The sequence below is a fragment of the Vigna umbellata genome, chromosome 1 (genome assembly GCF_029865625.1).
Source record: "Vigna umbellata cultivar VRB3 chromosome 1, Vumbellata_1.0, whole genome shotgun sequence".
In the NCBI taxonomy this organism is placed as follows: Eukaryota; Viridiplantae; Streptophyta; class Magnoliopsida; order Fabales; family Fabaceae; genus Vigna; species Vigna umbellata.
The window spans coordinates 16,799,193-16,821,936 of record NC_142165.1 but is presented as its reverse complement, the minus strand read 5'-3'; the positions used below and the strand labels follow the sequence as shown (position 1 = coordinate 16,821,936).

Sequence of the window (22,744 nt, the reverse complement as noted above, 5' to 3'; positions counted from 1 at the left end):
TTTTATATATGTGTTAACGATAGCCTAAACTAAACATCATGTTAACCATTCGATTAATATGAATGAAGTTTTGCAAATATTTTTAAGCATACATAGAGCACATAGTTGAGCGATTAAATATATAGATAAAAAAATAAAAAACATATTTACTAATTAAGGTCAAGGAAAATCTAAAGTTGAACTACTCTTAACATAAAATACACTGTCGTCATTATACTTTTGATGCATATGTTGCCTTTCTAGGTGCAAAATTGGTATGAGCATCCACGATCGTTAATATTTTAGGTATTGACATGCCACCAGAAATAACAATTTCTGCATCACAATAATAACATGTAAAATAATAGTAAGAAAAGAACAAAAACCATCGATTGATGTTTGTAATTCTTAAACTGTGAAATTTAAATTCGTTTTTGTCGTAAACTTTAATATATTTTAGTCAAACTTCAACAATAAATAAATATAATCATTTTAATCTAATTATTTTCTCTTATGACATTTGAGTTGGAATACGTCAAAACCAACTAAAACGTCAACATAAAAATTTGATTTGAGAAACAAATTATATCAAAATTTAAGATAAAAAACATTTTGTCCTTGTTTACTTGAATGGATAGGGAGAGTGATTAAATGAATTTGAGATGATTTGAAGGTGAATATTTTTGTTGTTTATTTGAGTGGATTTTGGAGGTAAGTGAGAGTGAATTTGGAAGTAAAGTTTGTGAGAATTAGTGTAGAATTTGATTGATATGATAAATTAAAAAAATTTACTTCCAAATTCACTCTCACTTACCTCCAAAATCAACTCAAATAAACAACAAAAGATTTACTTTCAAATCCTCTTAAATTCATCCAATCACTCTTCCCCAAATCCATTCAAGTAAACAAGGACTTCAATTTCACGTTACAGTTTAGAACTAAAAACATATTTAACTTCATTGAATTAAGAACATTCGTACCTATTCCTTCTCGAACAGACAAATTTGGTCTTAGAATATCATTTGGGCTAATGAGATAAATATCTCCAAGGTACAAGTGATTGGTGGGAACGTAAACACAAAATAGTTCATCATCATCTCTATTCCTTAGTATCACCGAAGAAGTGATGAACCCAATTGCATACTCACCAACACGAGGGTGTCTTATGATCGCAACTTCCTTGAAAGCATTTGAGCTTTGATCTGTGAATTAATTAACAAAGCTTAAAGTTTGCTAAAAAAACATGAAAATAATGATATAGAGTTAGATGAAAGTGTAGAGAAATATACCAGGTGATATTGCTACACTTATTTGTTTAGAAGCAACATATATGTAGCTTACTAAAGGCATTTTCTTGATGAACCATTCACCAAGGGTGAGAAGTGAAATTCCTAACCATGATGACATGAAAATTCCAACCAAAAATATAAAAGTGATGGAAGTAATAAATCCAAGACCTGTAAATTGAAAAAAATAATTTGTTAAAGTTCATGACCATAATACATCTTACAAACAATGTTATTCAAGCATGAAAATTGTATTTGAAACTAAATTCCCATTGCAAAAGTTCAAAAAATAGAAGAAGCCCTTGATAAAAATATTTGTTCTTGTTTCCAATTTGTAAGAGATATAAATAAAAGAAACAATAAGAACAATATTTGTAGCAAATGATACAATTTCATCCTAAATCTAAAATTTATATAACTTTAAAACATGCCATATTTCTAATAATTTATCTTTCTAAGTGAATAAACTTATGCATCAAATTTATGTATGTCTTAAATTTATAACCAAAATGATTTTAAAAAAAAAATTGTGTTTACTAATAATTAGGTAATAGATTCCAAAATCTTACCAAAAATATTGATTCCTAGATGATTATATATTGGAGAGAAGAAACCATCAACAAATCGGATAAATCCCCAAGTAACATAAAATGTTATTGCAATGGGAAGAAGGATGACACTGCAAATTACATCACAATCTTCTTCAGAAACTTAACAGATAATAATTCATGTAAAGAATAATAATAAAAAAAAACATCCCAACTTTATAATGTTACAAAAGTATTAGAGAAACTCCCTTAACCTTTTGCATCCTTTTAAAGACATTCGCAACCTTTTTAATTTGTGAAAAGTTCATTTATCGTAAAATAACCCTTTAAATATAGTTAGTACTATTTTCCATCTATAAGCAATGTACCCATAAACCTCTAAGAAATAACAAAAAGAAAAGTGAGGAAGAAAAAATGGAAATAGAACAAATATTTCACTCTGGTGGGTAGAGATGGGCATGTTGCTTGATAAAAAAGAGAGTGTCATTAACAAATAAAAAAACTGATTATTTGATTTAAAACGTAATGAATGTTGTTACTACCACGTCTAATCATCGTTTAAGAATCCAAGTCTAAGACAGATTTGGTTAGAACTTATACGAGTCTAAGTTATATATGGGATAAAAGTCAGAAACTAAAACATTATATAAAAATGAAATCTATTATTTTATTATTTTAAGATTTTTGATAGAGAGTAGTATCAATCCATTATGTAATTGATTGGTGTTGTATCTCTCTAATAAACTTCATTTTCTATAAATCTAGCAAGTTTAAATATTTTTTCATCCAAAAATATTTAGTTCCTTAAGACTTCGATCATATACTTATATTCTTATCACATTTAATAATTTCACATCACTAATATTTTAGATGTAGAACTTGAAATCGAACCCGTGATATTCAATTAGGCTTATTTGATTTAAAACTAAATCAATATTGTTACTGTCACACTTAGGTCTCTTACATCCTTTATTATGTGTATTCAATTACTTTCTTAATACTTCAATCAAAAGTTTATATTTTTATCGCATCTAATAGTCTCACATCACTGATAAATGATATGATCAGCAAAATGATATGATCAGCAAAATAAAATATCATCTAATAGTCTCACATCACTTAAAATCGAAACATGATATACAATTAGGTATTATTAAGGATACATTTACTTAAGCAACCCAGAAAAGTAAATGATATATGATCAGCAAAATAAAGGCAAGATTCATACCATCCAGACATAAACTTCTTTGAGGCCCAGCTGCGAATGACTTTTAAAAATGCCTACAAAAGTGATTGGTTTATGAATTAAGAAAAGAAGGGAGAAAAAGGATTGGTAAAAAAAAAAAAAGATTGAAGAAAATGATAGAAAAAAAATAGAAAGGAACCTCTTGGCCAGTGTGATTGTGGGTGGAACTAACGTTGGGAGAAGTGGTTGATGATTTGGATCCATTTTCTGATAAGTTGGAGACAGGAATCAAGAGCTCAAGATCTCTTGATGCCATCTTTCTTTTCTTTTTCTTCTTTCTCTCTCTCACAAATCACTGCATAACCTTATAACAGAATCTTAAACTCAACCAAAAACTTTCGTTTCTTGCGTTGAAATCGTCATATAAACTTTAGATTTTATTAGTTAATCTTGTCACATAAATACTTGCAATAAAAGAATTTGGTCACATTTATTTTATTCCGATTTTTAATTTTTTTATCATATATTATATTATATTTGTATACAAGAGATATATGATGTCATTAGTAATATCTAATGATGTAAGAGAAAGAATAGGATAATTTTATTAATAATTTTTTTTGTTTTTCTTATTTTATTCCTAAAATTTGTAATAATTAATATATGGAAATATTAAATTATATTTATATGTAGTTTTTATTTGATTATAAAAATAATCAACTGCACTAAAACAATTGTTATTTAGTAGAGGTTATTTTGGGGAGAGTTTTTATAATCTCTATAAAATAACATTATTAAGATAGTTAAAATTTGTGTTTGTTTTTATTTTATTTATTTATTTAAAAATTTACATAAAGTATGTATTTTGTTTTAACAAAAAAGCGAGTTTAGATAGTAGATAAAACGTTAATTCAAGTTTACACAAATTTACACATAGAATCAATCATCATATTATTTATTATCTTCAATCAACAAATTTAACATCAAAACACATATTTTAGGCATTTTCAATCATATACAATTATACATTCCAACAGTTACAATTTCATACATTATAATGTAATTTAAAGACAAATACCCTTACATCAAAGCTACATAGCTCTAAGAATGTATATTCTTTGCTTCCCACATAAAGAACTCTATAAACACCTACAAATCACCAAATTGTGATAAAAAAGAGTCCTTAGGACCACAAATTAATAAAGAACTTGGAAAAGAAATCATAAAACACATGCAACGAATGATCACTATGCATGATCTCAAACTAAGAACGAAAGGGAAAAAATAGTCGAAACTTACTTGTTATATGTTGTAAATTGATCGAGTAGAAATGGAGATTACTCCGTCGTGATCTCCTAGAAACTTTCTGATCGTCAAATAGATGATCAATAAGTCAGATATCTTAAAGAGAAGTGAGAAGAAACTAAGAGGAAGAGTTTTAGAGAGATTATTTGTGTTTTAAGTATTAAGAGGAGTTTAAGAATTTCTATTTATATTATTAAATTATTTTAACTTTAAAACACTTGGTCCCATTATTTTAAACCATCTATCAACTCTAATACTTTATTTTCTAGGTTCTTACAAAATAGTATTTCTTAATCAATATTCAATATCTAATATTTGAAGTAGTATCATGATTAAAGCAATAAGGCTGTGTTCATTTCTAGTGATTTACTATTGGAAGGGATTTGCATGTTGCTGGTAATTGTGGTGTTCATATTTTAAAGGATGTGAGGTAATGAAGGAATGGAATTGCGGGAATTTTCTTGCTATCTTCCTTGAGAAAATTTGTAGGTGAGAAATGGTATTTTATAATATTGTATATCACCTATGAGGAAATTGGCTTGTTTTTTTTTTTATATATATATATATATATATATATATATATATATATATATATATATATATATATATATATGGGTTTTCTAACTTGCGTACGCTATTCTTTCGGTTAGTACATTTTAACAATGTGTATCGGGTTTTAGTAGATAAAAATACCCTCATATATTATGTATTCTAAGTTTTAAAGTCAAGGGTATTTGAATAATTTTCATTCTCAAAACTAAAAAAAAACAAGAAACCCTTAAATCCTTACTCAACCCTTTCTCTTTCATCTTTCTCACTCCAACATTTTGTCTCTCATCCTACGGTAGCCCCAACTGAAAAAAAAACATTTTTTATAAGAAATTGTTTAACAACAAGTGTTTCTGATTTTTTTCAATTGGGACTACAGTAGGGATGACGGAGAAAATGTTGGAGTGAGATAGATGAAATAGAAAGGGTTGAGAGGAATGAGGGAAGTGAGTAAGGGTTTGGGTTTCTAGTTTTTTTTTAGTTTTGAGAATAAAAATTATCGAAATACCTTTGACCTTAAAACTTAGAATACATAATATATGAGGGTATTTTTATCTACTAAAACTTGATACACATTGTTAAAATGTACTAACTGAAAGAATAGCGTACGCAAGTTAGCAAACCCATATATATATATATATATATATATATATATATATAATATATTATAATTATTTTTTGTGTGGGTGAAGTTTAAAAAGAATAATTTCACTTTACTTAATATTTTATTAATTTTTTTGTTTTTTAATACTTAAAATTTATTTATCAATAAATATTATTAATAAATAAAATTTTATATTACTTTTATTACTAAGGAAATTTTAGTAATATTCAAGTTTTATCAATGAATACATTTTTTTATCTATCATATCCGTTAAAGCAAAAGTTGAATCTCACTTTTAGTGTTTCCTAAAAGCTAAACATCAATTTATAGAAAAAGAATTGATATACATCTTTACCCTTTGAAAAATTTAGTAATAAAGAAGTATTAATAATTTAATTATTGTTTTCCCTTATAATTAATATATATAATTAATGAAACATTTTGTATCTTATTTAAAACAATCTTTAAATTATAATTGAGTTAATAAAAGGTATTCAATCAAAAAACATAGATTATAACACAGTAAAAGAGACTAAAGAAGATAAAATTGGAAATAACATAGAACCCCACGAACTAAAGACTTGCCTAACTTGAGTTCGGACTAGAGATTCAATATGGAACAATCAAAAATAAAAGCATAATTTTGTGTTAGCAAGTATTTAAAAATGTTTTGTAAAACATGATACCGTCATTAATGCCAAAAAAGAGATAAAAAACGGAAAAGTGAAAGTAAAATGTTTTATACACTTTGGTCTAAAGAAATTAAAGATCTTTGAAGTTTAAGCATCTTTATTAATGATAGATATTCAATTCATATACATGAATATCACTAGTACAAAAATTGCGTAATATTTTGGGCTTTTAAGGGCGAATTCGCAAACGACGTCATATCAGAAAACGTTAAATTGACGTCGAATTTTAAAAAATTCGACGTTAAATTAACGTCGAATTTTGTCAATATAAGTTAACTTAAGGTCGAATTTTGTCAATATTCGATGTTAATCAATTTTTTTTTATTTTTTTTAATTAATTGTGATCCTTTTTAACAACTCTATACGAGATCTGAAAAGCAGCGAAACAACAAAAACTTTGATAAACAATAAGCAACAATAACCAACAAAAAACAAGTTCAATCAAACAACAACAAACAAGTTCAACCAAACAACAACGACAAACAAGTTCAACCAAACAACAACCATAAACAAGTTCAAGAAAAAAAACAACAAACAAGTTCAACAAATAAGTTCTTCAAAACGAAAACGAAAACGAAAACTAACTTTCAAAAGGTAGGTATCGGAATAAAGTGTCGTGAGAGAGAAAGCATAATGCATCTAAAACACGAAAATAATCGGTTAAAGCAAACGAAAATCATACATAAAGTATTAATTAACATGAATTTGTATCAAATGAAAGAAAGATTACCTGTGATGGTCGTCAAACTTCGTTCGAGAAAAGTTTGAGAAGAGAATGCGCTAAGATAAAGTGAATGAATTTTCAATCTCTCGCTCAAATTTTTATTGAATTCACTAACATTTTAACGTTTAACGCTTGGACATTCGACGTTTTATATCATTTTACGTCGAATTACAATTATAAACGACGTTTAATAATTGCATTTATTTACAAAAATGTCACCGGTCATTTTTAAGGTTGACTATTTAGTGGTTTGACGTTAAACGCGTGACGTTATACGTTGTTTTTGCACTAGTGTATATTTAATGTGCCTCATTTATTAGATGGTTAATACTATTATTTTTAAGATATTCAAACATGATTAACCATATCACATAGTTTCATATAAAGAGTTTCATGAGAAAGTATAACATAAAAAATCATTTGTTTTCATATTTTCACTTGTACTTTAAATAAATCCTTAAGTTTTTACTTACTTAGGCATTATAAAGTTTTTTGCAATTGAATTTTTTTTGTCTGGATCTACCTTGCAAAAGTATCTCAAGATTCCACCACATGTCATATAAATCCAAAATTTAGAACTGATAAAAATATTTGGAACTCATCATGAGACAATGGTAAAGCAACCATTAAGATGTCAGTCTAGGAGCCCTAGCCCAACTCGTGACAATTCGAAACTGAACAAATCTCAAGGCTTTGTTCGAATTCACAACCCGTAGAGATATTCATCTCATCGTTGAAACAAGCCAAAAACTTCACTGGTGCATGAGTCAAACATGAACTTCAAGGACGTAAGGGTACGAATGTAACTTTCCATGAATTAGGACTTCCATCCTTTTACTTCAAATACTTTTCAAGCCTTGAATTATTTTTTAGTTTGTATGTTGGAGTTTTAAGAGAATTTGATTTTTGTATAATCGTTATGGATAGGATTTGACACAATGAAGAGATTAATGACTTATTTATTTATTACTTTTTACTTCAAAGTATAAGAAACTTTGAAAAAACATAAACTAATTTTAATCTAAAAGTTTATAAGTAACACATTTTGTGTTGTGTTGATACTTTTGCACGTGAAAAGATTAGAAATATTAATTAATAACTTAGGCATGGATGTTTACGCGTTGAGGTTGTCAAAAATTCTTCTAATTTGAAAAAACCTAATCACTCACATTTTTAAATTTTCCATCTTCAATCTTTAATTTGTATAATAATAATACGAAGGTTCAATAAGAAGGGGATTATTATTGATTGATATGGAATTACAATGTCTTTTTTTTCATTGCAAAAGTTTTGGTTAATCATGCATGAAAGATTTTGTAAACAATGCATGTTGAATAGAACATTGCACATGAACCCTAAATTCAGATGTATATAGTTAACAATTATTTGTTTGTAATCACAAAGGTAAAAATTTAATTTTAATGACGCAATGACTAATCTACGTTTTTTTTTAATTAAAAGTGAAACAAGAAGCCCGCTAATTTCTAAACTATATTAAGAGAGTGTGTGCTTTGTGAAACTCTAATGATAAAGGAAACGATTTTGCGATTTGGAATTGGTTTTAGGACGCTGAAATTGGTTGGAAAACAGCTCTGCTACGTGAAATCAATTCTATTTGTAATTAATTTTTGTATGGGTGAAGTTTAAAAAGAATAATTTCAGTTTACTTAATTTTTTTATTAAATTTTTTGTTTTTTAATACTTAAGATATATTCTATCAATAAATAAATTATTAATAAATATGATTCCATATTACTTTTACTTTTAATAATTTTTAATTTCTATCAATTACTACTTTTTTTATCTATCACATTTCATAAATTTTATTTTCAAATTCATTCTTAATCTTCTCCAAATCCATTATAAGAACAATATATAATTTATCTTAAATCCACTCAAATTCGTTTAATAATTTTCTCTCAAATCGTCACGCTCAAGTGAAAACTGGCTTAACGAGAGTAAATATTTGTTGAAAACATCTTTTCACGAAACAATGTTTTATGTTTTATCATTGAATCATTACTTTTACATTAAATGATAAATTAATAGTGATGTGTGATGTTGTACGAAGAATGATAACGAATCAAAGCTTCAAATTTAATTTAATTTATAATTAGTTTTTCTTCTATATTGTTTTTTTTTCAATAGTGAGTCTAAATAGGTGTTGTAGACCATTTTTTAAATGAATTATATTCATTTAAAATAAATGAGTAAAATTAATATATGCTTAAATTTTAATTTATTTAATTATATTAATTAGTTGCAAGAATAAAAAAAAATTATGGGAAGTAATTGAAAGAAAAAAAAATAGGAAAATAAATAACAAAGATCAAGATATATTTCTTATTATCGAGTAGGTATTATTTTCTTTAATAATTTTTTCTTGCTATAAATTATAATATTTTTTTACATTTTTGTATGCAAGTATTCATCTTGTTGTTCACATTATCAGGAGCATCTGAAAAACATATAAAATTAATGGTCAAAATCATAAACAAGCAAATAAATTATAAAAATCATGAGAAAAAAAAACAGTCAAATAAAACATCAAAAAAACAATATAAAACCATGATAGAAGAACATAAGTAAGAATATGTACCATTGATGGCGTTAGTCTTCATTAAGTGACAATCACTTATACAATTATAAAAAGGATGATCGGATAATTTGCTACAATGTGACTTACAATCATTGACACATCTGTTAAACAATCCTTTAGAAGTAATTCTTAGTGCTGCACATTGAGTTGTGCACTTCAATCGGCAAAAAAAAACTAGTACTTAATACGGGTTGTGCAAAATTTAATAAAATCATAATCGTAATCATGATCCCAATAGATTTTATCTCAAATTTCCCCATAAGTCTTTTCAAAATTCTCTTTAAGATTATGGAATTGCAGACAAGCTAAATCTCAGTTGTGGTGTTTCATGAAAACTAAACATGAATTTATAGAAAAATAATTGATATATGTTCTTATCCTTGAAAATATTTAACAATAAAAATATATTAATAATTTATTTATTGTTTTGTCTTGTAATTAATATATAATTAATGTAACATTTTCTTATTTAAAAAATATTTAAATAATAATTGACTGAATAAAAAGTATTAATCTAAAAACATAGATTATACAAAGTAAAAGGAAAGAAAGGAGAGAAAATTGGAAAGAACATATAACCCACAAACTAAATGGACTTGCCTTACTTAAATTGAGACGAGAGATTTAATCTAGAACAATCGAAAATAAGAGTATAATTTTGTGTTAGCCAATATTTAAAATTTTTTGTAAAGCATGATATTGGTAACTAATGCCAAAAAAGAGATAAAAAAAAGGAAAAGTGATAGTAAAATATTTTTATACACGTTAATTTAGATAATTTAATGCTCATGGAAGTTTTATTGTGCCTCAATTATTTTTAAGATATTCAAACACAATTACCATATCCACATAGTTTCATATAAAGAGTTCCATTAGAAAGTATAACATACAAAATCATTTTTTCATACTTTCTCTTATACTTTAAATAAATTCTTAAGTTTTTACTTACTTAAGCATCATAAAGTTTTTTGCAATTGGACTTCTTTTCTGCCTTAATCGACCTACCATGCTAAGATATCTCAAGATTTCACCACATGTCTTACAAACTCAAAATTTAAAACTGATAAAAACATTTGAAACCCATCGTGAGACAACGGTAAAACAACCATTAAGATGTCACTCCAGGAGTCCTAGCCCAACTCATGGCCATTTGAGACTGGACAAATCTCAAGGCTTTTCCTGAATTCACAACCCGTAGAGACATTCACCCCATCACCGAAAGAAGCCAAAAACTTCACAAGTATATGAGTAAAAGGTGAACTTTAAGGACATAAGAGTACATCTGTGACTTTCCATGGATTAGGACTTCAATTATTTTACTTCAAATACTTCTCGAACTAAACTTGATTTTTATGTTCTTATTTTTTTTTTGTAGTTTTTATGTTGGAGTTTTAAGAGAATTTGATTTTGTGTAATGGTTATTATTAGGATTTGACACAATTAAGAGATTAATTACTTATTTATTTGTTACTTTTTACTTTAAAGTATAAGGAACTTTGGAGAAGCAAACCTAATTTTAATCTAAAAGTTAAGTTATAAGGAAGTAACCTATTTTGTGTTGTCTTGATATTTTTGTATGTGAAAGGTTAGAAATATTAATTAATAACTTAGGCATACACGTTTATGTGTTGAGATTGTAAAAAATTCTCCTGATTTGAAAAAAATAAAGTAAGGGTGGCAAATAGGGCTAGCTTGGCCCGTTTACGGCAGATTGACCCACCATATTTTTAATTTTTTTGTAATTTTTAATTTTAAAATTTATTTGTATATATACTAATAAATAAATATTTAAAGCATATTTAGTTATATAAATATTTTTCAAGCTTTTAATTGATTAATTAATATTTTTAATTAGACAAATAATAAATTACTGTATTAAACTAATAATTATAATTTAATTTGTAAGCTGTTAAGATCATAATAATATTGGATATTTATATTTTTACAAAAATACAACATAGAAAATTTAATTTGTTTAATTCTAATTTTTTAAATTAAAAAAATGAAAAATAAAAACAAAACGACATAGTTATGATCACCTTTAACTCGTCAATTTTTGAAATAAAAATATTATTTTTACTAATGTTTATAAATTATAAATTTTAGAAATTTCTAATATGAAAATTGAATGAATGTGTAAATTTTAAGAGTTTGTAAATGTTATGTTTGGTATATAGATAGTTTTGGTTTGAAGAATTGATCTGGATAAGTTTCATTGAATTTGTTTTGTGCATCATGTGAGATGACAATAAAATTTAAGAACAATATTTATAAATTACGTTGTCATAAATTACGTTGTTGTCAAAAGTAAATGGAAAATTCATATTTCGTGTAAATGCTTTAAAGGTTAAAACCTTATCACTCAAATTTTCAAATGTTCCATCTTCTTTTTATTAGTTAACATAAATAAATGAATAATAAATTTTCTATTTTAAATAATTATTAGAAATCAATCATCTTATTAGGATCCATAATTATGATTATAGGATTCACAATAATAGTATATATTGATACTATCGTATTAATGAAACACACAAAGATAATTTTTTAGATGGTATCCGTAATCAGTATTTGATCCTCAGATAATCTTATTTGCCCTCTCAAGAGAGTGTAATTTGAGGATTAGGATTATGATATAAAAGTAAAAAAGATAAATAATAAAAGTAAAAAAGTAATTTTGAAATTAAAAAAAAAATAAAAAAGGTGTATAAAGTAGTTGGAGTGAGAACATGAAACATAAGAGGTTGTTTTAACTTGGACCTTTCATCTGCTATATAAGATAGGATAATGATACTTTGACAATATTTTTTACAACATTTTAACACTGTCTACGTGTCATTCTGTGATTGGTCTATGTTGGTGTTTATGATTATTATTATTGATTGTAGAATAATTTTGGACCAATAACAGAATGACACCGTGTTAAAATGTTGTCAAAAAAATGTTGTCAAAGTATCGTTATCCTATAAGATAATAATAATACGAGGCTAAGGTTCACTAAGAAGGAGATTATTATTGCTTGATATGGAATTACAATGTTTTTTTTTTCATTCCAAAAGTTTTGGTTAATCATGTATGAAAGGTTCTGTAAATAATGCATGTTCAATAGAAGATTGAAGTTATTTTTGTTATGAACCCCAAATTCAGATGTATATAGTTAACAATTATTTGTTTGTAATCACATAGGTGAATATTTAATTTTAATGCAACCATGACTAACGGGTTACTTTTTTTTTTGTATTGAAGCCATGAAGAAACTCAAATATAGAAGCATAGTGATCAATGAGGTTACTTGTATTAAATTTCATCGTTGTTTTATATTTATCTTGTAATCTTGTGTACTTTTATAAATATATTCAATTTTTATTATTGACATGCCTTATTTGAAAGGGATACAAAATGGGTTGTCCATGTCCTCTTATACAAGCTTAGAAAGAAGAGTGACCATGAGATCATTTGAAGCTGAATTAATCATCAATAAAATTAATTTTGATTAATTTTTTGTGTACTATAAAAAGTTTTATATATTTTATTCATTTCTTATTATATAAAATAGATTTAATTAAATTAAAAAATTATAAATATAGGCGAATAATTATGAATAAAGAAAATTTCAAACCCCCATAAAATAATAATCACCACTAAAAGAGGTTAAAATTTCCCAAAAAAAATGTGTGTAATATACATCTTACGATGATTAAAAACCTTCACAAATTAATAACTACTACTGTGAAAGTTTTTTAAACTTCCACAAATTAATTTATAGAACACTAAATAGTGACTATTGTATTTTAATTCACAGTAGAATTATGGAGACAATTAGGTGTGGAGTTTTCATATGTTTTCTACTCAAGAACATAAAAACTACTACTCTATATGATCTATATTTCTTTTATTTATTACATTCGAGACACTTATCTAAAATGTCATATAGATTGTTATGTTACAGCCTAACTTAAAAAAGTTACCATATATAAATTGGCATTATTTGAGTTCAGTCCATACTTTGGGGTTACATTTTTTTGTTTGTTTGATGATGCTCTGTCGAATCAATGAATCAATAGAATTTTTTTATACTATGTGAATATTTCTGAATATCCAAGTATATTTCTGCTTTCTTTCAAATTTTCAAAATATTTTAAAATAATTATTTAAAATATAAATTCAGATAAAAAAAATAGATTTTTATTTATAATCTAAATAAATAAAATAGAAGTGCAAATAAAATTAAACTTTCTTAAAAATCAAATACACAAATAGTGGTTAAATAAAACAATATATTTCGTTTTTAGTAAATAATTTTAATATAAAAATCAATTCTGTTAATTTTATTTAAATTCGTTAATGATGTAAAGATAATTGAGAACGTATTTAATTTCTTTAAGAAAAGTATTTTATTTTATGTTTTTTTTAATAAATTTGAAATTCTCATTGACTCTTTTGAAGGTAAATTTAATCACATATTAAACACACAATTATACGAAATAAAGTGAAGAAAACAAACATATATTACTAAGTCAGTATATACACATTGGACCCAGATGTTTAAAATGATTATTACTCACAGTTGAATGACATTAAAAAATGTGACACTATAAATAGAGGAGGATCCTCCTCATACATACATACACACTCTCCTATTACTACATAGCACTCAAAGAACCAACCAGGGGGAATTCTTGGCAATTAAGACAGAATAATTTAAACAACAAAAAGTGGCATCTTTTATCTACTTTCTTGTTTTTTAGGTTAGGCATTTCCACCAGCATAAAGACAACTCTTGTAACCTACAAAATAAACAAAGAGCAAAGATTGTAAACATGTGGGTGTACAACAACTACACTATAATAATCAAAGTTTATGATGAAATGGGTACTACTTACTTGGATTATTTGTTGATAACATGGCTGTTTGGGAGAAATCACAAGTCAATGGATTCCGTCCAGCAGCTTGATACAATAGATTCATGGCATATGCAGCATGGTTTAGTAAAGTGTTAGGTTCAAAACAAGCTCCTCCTTGTTGAATTGCAGCACAATCAATCCCCTGCCCACAAGCATAGTCCAAATTTGCTTGCAACTGTGGATCTGACACTCCTGCTTTCGGCACACACCAGTTTGTTTTGGTTGGACTTGGAACTGTTGTTGGATTTGGAGTCACGGGAGATTTTGACACATCCGGAGTGGTCTTCAATGAAATTAAGAAACATATTATATTAAATACCACAAGCTAGAACAACATTAAGACGAGAACTGTGAACATTATTAAAGACTGCAAAATGGTGGCTTCATGTCCACTCAAGAATTCTGCACTATTTGGTGTTGGACCCGGGCCTACTGGCGCTGGAATCACTGGAGATTTTTGTGTTTGACCCGGGTCTGTTGGCGCTGGTATCACTGGAGATTTTGACACATCCGGAGTCTTCAATCAAATTAAGAAATACATTGTTAAATACTGCTATAGACTATAACAAGTCTAGAACAGCTTCAGGATGATGAGAACTATGAATATGTAATGTGAGGATTGACAGATTGACAGATTGACAGTATTACTCATCAGCAACAGTGCCTAACTATTGACAGTATTACTCATAATAGAATTGTTTCTCACCGGAGCAACTACTGGCACGGGGCTACTGGTTTGTTGCTGTTTGGAGAGGCCAGCATCATAGATCATGGTTTGATCAGGGTTGAAAAGTCCAAATGCTCTCTCAGAAGCAGCACCGGGCTTCAAGTCTTCATCATACAGAGCAAACAGGTACGTGTCCACTGATTTTCCAGGCATCAATGGGGTCCCAACCATAGATCGAAGGTGTGCAATGAGATTACCGTTATAAGCCTTAGCATTCTCTAGACTTGGACCAGCTTCGTTGCTGTCTCCCTTGTAGGGCCATCCTGTCTCCGCAACCACAATCTCAACATTCTTAAACCCCAAAGAATCCAACGCTGAGCGAACCGCATCCACCTACACTCACAAAAACACAAACACTTTCAATACACCATACCAATAATTTCACATAGATTACAGGAATAATTGTGGATACCTGAGCATCGAACATGTTCATGTACTTGATGTTGGTGTTAGAGTCAATTCGGCCCGCGTTAGGCTGAAAGAGGCAGAAAGCAAGGTTATCGGCTCTGCCAGGGTCGCTTCTGTAGGCGAAGTAGGGATAAGGGTTGATGGCGAAGGGTGAGCCCGTGGCATTGTTAAACGACAACAGCCCCTGCAAAACGGTGTCGTACTCAGGGTGGAACCTTCCGGCGGAGGGAGGCTCCGAGTCCCTCAGAACCGCCATCGAGTGCACCGTCGACACCTTGATCTTGCCGCCTAGAGAGGCCGCGTCCAGCGCGCTCTGCACGTTCTGGATCGCCGGCAGCATCTGGTTCACGAGGCCCGCGTCGTTCGAGGTTATCACTTCGTTGCCAACGGTCACCAGGATGATGTTGCTCGCGGGGTAGTACGGCACGACGTTGGTGTTCACCCACGTTTTCGCGAAGTTCGGGTCCGACGCCAGGCCCGGAATGTCGCCGTTCGCCGCGCCGATCACGATTCCAATTCCCGTGTTCGCCAGCGCTTTTATTATCGCCGGGTCGGTTCCGTACAACCGAACTTTCCCTATTGCCGTCGATTGGAGGAGCTTCGCCGTCGCCGAAGGCGGCGGCAGGTTGTCGGCGACTTGCCCATAGTTCACGCCGATGAACGATTCAGAACCTGCACAAATTAACAACATCAATAACTTCACTTCCTTCCTTCTTTCCATAAACTACTTGGCAAAATAGCAAAACAAAAAAGACAATAACAAATTAAAATCAAAAAATAAAAAATTGAGAAAAAAAAATACATACTCAAATTTCAAAGGACTAATTATATTATATAGATTTTTTTTTTCAAACTCATTCAAACTAAATATAAAAAGGGTGTCCCATTGTGTAAAAAAATCTTAAATCAAAACGAGAAAACTTACATGCAAGTTTAAATATAAGAAAGAAAGGAAGAAACCGAAGAAAAGTTGCCATTTGAGAACTCCGTTTTCTTTTATCAACTTTGCTTTGTGTGAATGAACAAGTGGTATGAAGGGGGAAATATATAAAGGAAGGAAAGGGAAGGGTAAAACCGTCAAATTAAAAAGGAAGGTCTTTCTTAATGTATTATTCAAAAGCAACGGTAACCTACTATGTCTGTGTGAGTTCTTCCTACTTACCTTTTTCATTTATTTGGTTAACTTTTGAAGATTTGAAGAAAATAATTTGAACAGAGTTGAAATTACAAAACGGCTTTTTCTTACGTGCTAATCAAAGAACATTCTTCTGAGTGGAGGAAGAAGAAAGTAAAGGATTTTAGTTGAGATGAGTGTCCTCAAAAGCAGCACGTTGAATCTGTTGGGGCCTCGTGGGAGCTCGAATGTTGTTTTGCTTCCTGGAACAACCAATGACCAAGGAAACTCCCAGAAGGTTAGCATAATCCAATTAAGAATAATATTAACAAATACAAAATGAGATAAAGCCTCTCTTTTTTCCTTTCATGAAATTTAATTTAATTGCAATGGCATCCACACAGATTTCCAATTCAAACCAATGTGCCACAATCAAAATTTTCTAACAACTCCTTTTTTCCTAATGCTAGTGCTAAATGATAAATATGTTTTTAGTTTTAATGTGAAATTCAAATTTATTTATATTTCAAATTTTAAAAATAAATAGATATAATTTTGTTAATTCAGCTCAATTAAAAATTTTGATATGGAAAATGATATTTTGAGTTAGTGTTTGAATTGTTTATGCTGTTTGATGTTTTTTTATTTAAATGAGTCAAAAATACAATTTAATACAAATTTAATGTTATTGAATTAAAAAATTATAGTCATTTGTTTTTATAGTTTAAGAATCAAAATATAATAAAATTTGAGAAGAAAACAATTTTTAATTTTATGTCAAAATTTATAGACTACAAATATATTTAATTTTATATTTATATATCAATGTAATTATTAAGTAATAAATTTTTAATTTAATTATTATAAAATCAACTTGTAAAATGATATTTGTATTTTTATATAAACTCACATTAAAACATAATCATTCAACGTTTATAAATAATTCGATTATAGTATAACAAGAATAACACAATATATAATATGAATTTTAAATTTAATTCAATTTTATAAAATAAAATTTGTATTTATTTATCTAATACAAATTTATCTTATCCCTATATTTATTATTAATAACAATAATTATTTCATAGTGATGTTATATCAAACAAGTGGAGTGCCACATTTTGGTAAAAATAGTGATAAAATACAAAAGGAAAAAAAAAGCTATTAAAGACGTGTTGAGTGGTTGTTTCCTCTTTATTAGGCTTAGCTCCACTTTAAAGTTAGCCACAAAATGAAACTAAAGGGCAATGGAGTTTTCCCAAGGTCTTCATGGACTAAGAGATGGACCACCACCTCTTCCACTTCCTCTTAATAATTGCCACTTTTCTTCTACCCTAACAACTCTCGTTTCTTAATTCATAAGTTACCATTCAAACATTAAACAAACAATTCATTTTTATACCAAACATTTTCCTCATTTTTTCATCTACATCTTTAATTTTTCTATTTTACACCTATTCTACTTAAATATTATTAAATTATTTAACTCTGATTTTTTTAGGTTGTAATATTTTAAGGGTTAAATATGTTTTTAGTCCCTAAATTATTGGCCGTTTCTGGTTTTCGTCCCTCTTCTAAAGTAAGGTACAATTTGGTCTTCATTCTTTTCGAAACGTTTGTTTTAGTCCTCGAAAACTAAACACTGTTTAAAAATTTGGTCCTTTAGCAACAAATGAGGACTAAAACCAAACCAAAATTCCGAGGACTAAAACGAACGTTTAGAAAAGAATGAGAACCAAATTGTACCTTACTTTGAAAAAGGGACGAAAACCAGAAACGACCAATAGTTTAAGGACTAAAAACATATTTAACCCATATTTTAATAACATTCACAATTGTTTTCCCTTTTATCATTAAAAAATTGAAATTTCTTTTTATTCCTACTATTATATGATATCGGTTAAAGATTTTCATGTTTAACATATATACGATCATATTCTATATGTATTTTTTAAAAATTCATAAATCTCGAAAATGAATATTATTTATCTAATTGAAAATAAATTCTATTAAAAATTTCTTCATTCTATAGAAATTAAAAACAATACTCTAATTTTATATCGTTTAGATATAAAAAGTTGGAATTTCAAAATCAAAACATGTTGACTTCACACTAACTGATGGTATATTCAAAATTTTCATACGTAATCACATGCATTATGCATACCACTTGAGTTTTTATAAAATTACCTTTCATAACTCTTTTTTTAAGACTTTGTCTTTTCTTAATTTATTTAACTCGACATAAACTTATGGGACGTTGCTTTCAATTTCATGGGTGTATTTTTTTTTTGAAGTTTTTTTAGTCAATTTTTTCTGTGACAGAAATTTTTAAAATAAATAAAAAATAAAAAAGACAGAGTTTTCCTGTATTAAATAAAAAAGTACTTGTTATAAAACAAGTCATTATATAGTTTAAAAGACGTTGAAATAGAAGTTATAGAGAACACTAGTTTGCATGGTTTGATGCAAAATTATCAACTTAGTATAGGTATTATTAGGTTTATTAATGTGTTAGAAATAATAATTAATCAATATTTATATAAAAAAAATTATTGGGTGACAAAAATTGGACATGGTACACTCAATTTTGTGTAACGTGAATTAGGATTACCAATAAATATTTATAAGTTTATCTTTATTCGCCAACTTGATTTTCAAGGTATTCGATTGACTCTTTCTATGGTCTTTACAACAATTATTTTAGTTTGTTACATACATTTTTTATACTTTACTTGAATGTTCATTGTGACTTTGTTTACTATTGACACAAAATTCTAAAATAAAAATTTATGTTCTTCATATATTTTTTTTCTTAGTTTATTTTAGGGTTTCAAAAAATGAAATTTTATTTTCTTTGTATTTTTTTATTTATTGTTATATTTATTTAAGAGTTAAGTATGTTTTTAGTCTTTTAACTTTGATGCAAAAATTGAAATTCGTTCATATCCAAAATTTAATATGTTTTGGTCCTAAACTTAAAAAAACAAATGAATTTAATTCTTTTAACCAAATTACGATAAATTGTTTTGATATGTCAAACACATTTCATGCTAGTATTTGAGTTATTTACATCGTTTTACGTGTTCTCATTTTAGTGTCAACTAAGAAATAGATTTAACCCGTCAAAAATTTTTAAGTTAATTAATTATAAGAACTATATTCATTTATTTTTAAAATTTAGGAAAATTCTGATCTCGCGATAAAATTTAAAAATAAAATCATATTTAATTCTTTATTAACAAAATATGTATATTAGTTGTACCTAAATTCTTTAGTTTCCTTGAAAATTAATTTAAGCTTTTAAGTGTTTGTCTTAAAATAGTACTTGAAAATGTAAGCTTGATGTACTATTTCTTATAAAAAAAGAAATTAATTAATTTTAAATGTTTGGACTTGTATTATATTGAGAAATACTAGAATAATAATGTTAATTATAGAGAAGAATAATTCGGTGAGTAACACAAGTAATGACAATAACAATAATATAAATACGTTGGAAATGTAAATTAATAAGTGTCTAAATTACTTAATTTTATATTATTTTATAACTCAAAATGGATAAAGATGTTATATTTTTTAGTAAATTATACTTTAGATTAGAAATACAAAGTGTGGTAATGATATTTAATCAATTGTGAATTCAATGAAATTTTGATAAAAATGAAGTACTTTTACAAAAATAGAATAATTAACATAATTGAGAGCTAAGACCAATAGTTATCACTGAAAAACGATTTTTGAAGATTTAAAATACGACCTTCACAATTGAGCACCAAAAGAAGCTTGGTAGGAAACCCTTGAGTAATTTGAGGTGTTGGGATGTGTTCAAACTTGGTTATGTAGTTGGTGACTCATATGAGAGTTTAGTATCTGTTCTGAAAATTTTCACTGCTCATGGAAAAAATCATAATCACCTTGTACACTTCTCTGGTTTCACTTTCGCACTTCGTAAAGTAAATCCACAAGTTCTAAAAAAAAGCCATAACTCAATTGTTGAACTTGTTGGTTTTCAATTTGTTTCTCTCGAGACAAGTCCACATGTTGTGGAAACGTTCACAACTAGGTTGTGGAACTCTCTGGTTTCAACTTTATATCTTGGACATCAATTCTTCCCAAGTTGTAATTTTAACACTTAGAAACACCAATCTACAAGAAAAACATAAAACCCAAATGTATGATCCGAAACAAAGATAATGCATGATGAAATAATTCAATTTATGCAATTATGTATGCAAATGGTCTAAACTAAGATATGAATGCAATTACATTTTATTCACACATCATTCACCCTATGTGCTTCCATGCTTATGGTTTAAGTGATTTATGATAACTTATTGGGTTGTTTATGATACTTTGATGTATGATTAGTGATGTTATATGTTGGTATTCAATGTGAAAGTGTATGGACATGTGTATGATTTCAAATGGTTTTCAAGGTTGGTAAAGAAAGTTTCAAGGAGGAACTTCTCAGTGGTGGGTTTAAGTATTGTAACTAATATGTGAAGCTCAGCCTTAGAGTTCATCGTGACATTCTAATGGTCAATCATTTTCAAGAAGAGAGGGGCGAGGCATGTCGTGAGAATATCAGAAGGTCCTAATTTAGGGACTTTACCTTTGCCTAAGACAAGTAATAACAGACTAACCTTGTGTGGTAGCTTCAGGTGGACCAATTGTTTCACCACAATAAGTGCACGAATTGTCATAACTCAATATTTATACTAATCAATAGTCAAGTCAAAGGGGTTGTCATGCATAAAGTGTTTGGTTGGTTGATATGCTATGTGTATCATGTGTAAAAAGTTTAACATGTTTTAATGTATTATGAATTGTTTGTATTGCTAGCTTACCCTTTTGTTTGTGATTGTGTTTGTATGTTTCCTTTACTTTCTCTTTTTGCTATGATCATCCGGTGGATGTGAGTAGAGGAAAATGAAGTCTCTTTGGAGTAAATATTGGACAGAGGAGCTACATATGTTTAATTTACTTTAAACTAGTAATTGTAGATAGTTTTTTATTTAGCTACTTTATATAAAGTTTACTTTATAATTATTTTGAGATGACGGTAAATAACTTTATAATCTCTTTCCTGTTAATATTAAAATTGTGATGACTCTTTAATATAGTTTAATGTTATATTTTGGAATGTTACAATTTTTAACAGGAGATGTTTTAGTCTCTTAAAAAAATGATAATCACAATATTTCTCTTGATAATAATGACAAATCATAATTATGACATTTTCCCTAATTATAATAACAATGATAAGTGTTAATCAAGGATAAAATCCATGTATAACGAGAGGATAAAATGCGAAAAGAGTGTTACAATAAATAAGACATCATATGATATCAGGAGCTTTAGGTAATGGTTAAAGAAATAATTAAATCTATCCTAATAATTTATCAACTTTACCCTAATAAATATAATTTCAGTTGAATCGAGTTTTAGAACAAATGGTATATCAAGAAGGGTTAGAATTAGGGCATTTCAACCATCTTATTCCGTACTTAAGATATTTAGATTAAGGAAAGATTCGTAGATATGAGTGAAAAATGTTTACTAAAAATATAATTTATTAAAAATAATTATTAAATAACAACCAGTTTTAGAAATAAAAAATAAATAATTATTAGTAACTAATTTAGAGATGATTTTATAAACTAAAAGTTATTCATATCTAAAATAATTTTTATTATAAATAAAAGTTATAACTGATTTTAAATTAGTTTTTAATATTATTAATAAATTTTTTTCTCTAAATTAGTCTTTAATTTAAAAATTATTATATTAATTAAATTTCTTACAAATTTTAATATAATTTTTTATTTCTACTTACTTTTAACTTTATTTTCACTTATTTTTTCTTAGTAAACAATAAAGTTTCGATAACCCCGATAAACCTGGCAAACAAAATAAGAAAGAATCATATAAATAAATTCTAAATAAGAAGTGGATCAAATATTTCACAATTTTTTATTTCTTTAAATAAAGGATTACATCACTTACATTGAAACTAAAACAAATAATAAAGATAAATATTTACTCGCAGAAGATAATGATATTTTGTAAAAGTTGGTTACCATATGGTTGTCAACAAGAAAATGTAAACGATA

General features: G+C 27.5%; 2 protein-coding genes across 3 annotated transcripts; both read right to left on the bottom strand.

The window, feature by feature from the left end:
- Positions 1-211: 211 nt before the first annotated feature.
- LOC124821879 (protein LIKE COV 3-like) lies at positions 212-3,315 on the bottom strand. Its single transcript, XM_047293825.2, has 6 exons — positions 3,199-3,315; positions 3,042-3,094; positions 1,835-1,944; positions 1,269-1,436; positions 960-1,181; positions 212-315 (listed from the first exon to the last, which is right to left on the bottom strand). Exons 1-6 carry the CDS (start codon positions 3,313-3,315, stop codon positions 212-214), a joined length of 774 nt encoding a protein of 257 aa, XP_047149781.2.
- A 10,647-nt stretch (positions 3,316-13,962) lies between these two features.
- Positions 13,963-16,550, bottom strand: LOC124821880 (glucan endo-1,3-beta-glucosidase 7-like). 2 transcript variants are annotated; one of them, XM_047293826.2, is made up of 5 exons: positions 16,437-16,550; positions 15,516-16,183; positions 15,083-15,436; positions 14,356-14,659; positions 13,963-14,259 (listed from the first exon to the last, which is right to left on the bottom strand). In XM_047293826.2, exons 1-5 carry the CDS (start codon positions 16,486-16,488, stop codon positions 14,222-14,224), a joined length of 1,416 nt encoding a protein of 471 aa, XP_047149782.1. In that variant the 5' UTR covers positions 16,489-16,550; the 3' UTR covers positions 13,963-14,221. The 2 variants fall into 2 exon arrangements, with proteins under 2 accessions (XP_047149782.1, XP_047149783.1); XM_047293827.2 differs by lacking the exon at positions 13,963-14,259 and having other exon boundaries at positions 14,516-14,893.
- Between the last annotated feature and the right edge of the window lie 6,194 nt (positions 16,551-22,744).

What these genes read in the sequence shown, in the direction of transcription:
- LOC124821879 (XM_047293825.2), bottom strand. Translation starts at nt 3,315, where the DNA reads ATGGCATCAAGAGATCTTGAGCTCTTGATTCCTGTCTCCAACTTATCA. An exon ending in ACAATCACACTGGCCAAGAG is followed by an intron (nt 3,095 to 3,198) that starts GTTCCTTTCTAT and finishes TCACTTTTGTAG; the next exon opens with GCATTTTTAAAAGTCATTCG. An exon ending in GTCTGTTCGAGAAGGAATAG is followed by an intron (nt 316 to 959) that starts GTACGAATGTTC and finishes ATTGTGATGCAG; the next exon opens with AAATTGTTATTTCTGGTGGC.
- LOC124821880 (XM_047293826.2), bottom strand. Translation starts at nt 16,488, where the DNA reads ATGGCAACTTTTCTTCGGTTTCTTCCTTTCTTTCTTATATTTAAACTT. An exon ending in TGAACATGTTCGATGCTCAG is followed by an intron (nt 15,437 to 15,515) that starts GTATCCACAATT and finishes TTGTGAGTGTAG; the next exon opens with GTGGATGCGGTTCGCTCAGC. An exon ending in CCGTGCCAGTAGTTGCTCCG is followed by an intron (nt 14,660 to 15,082) that starts GTGAGAAACAAT and finishes ATTTCATTGAAG; the next exon opens with ACCACTCCGGATGTGTCAAA.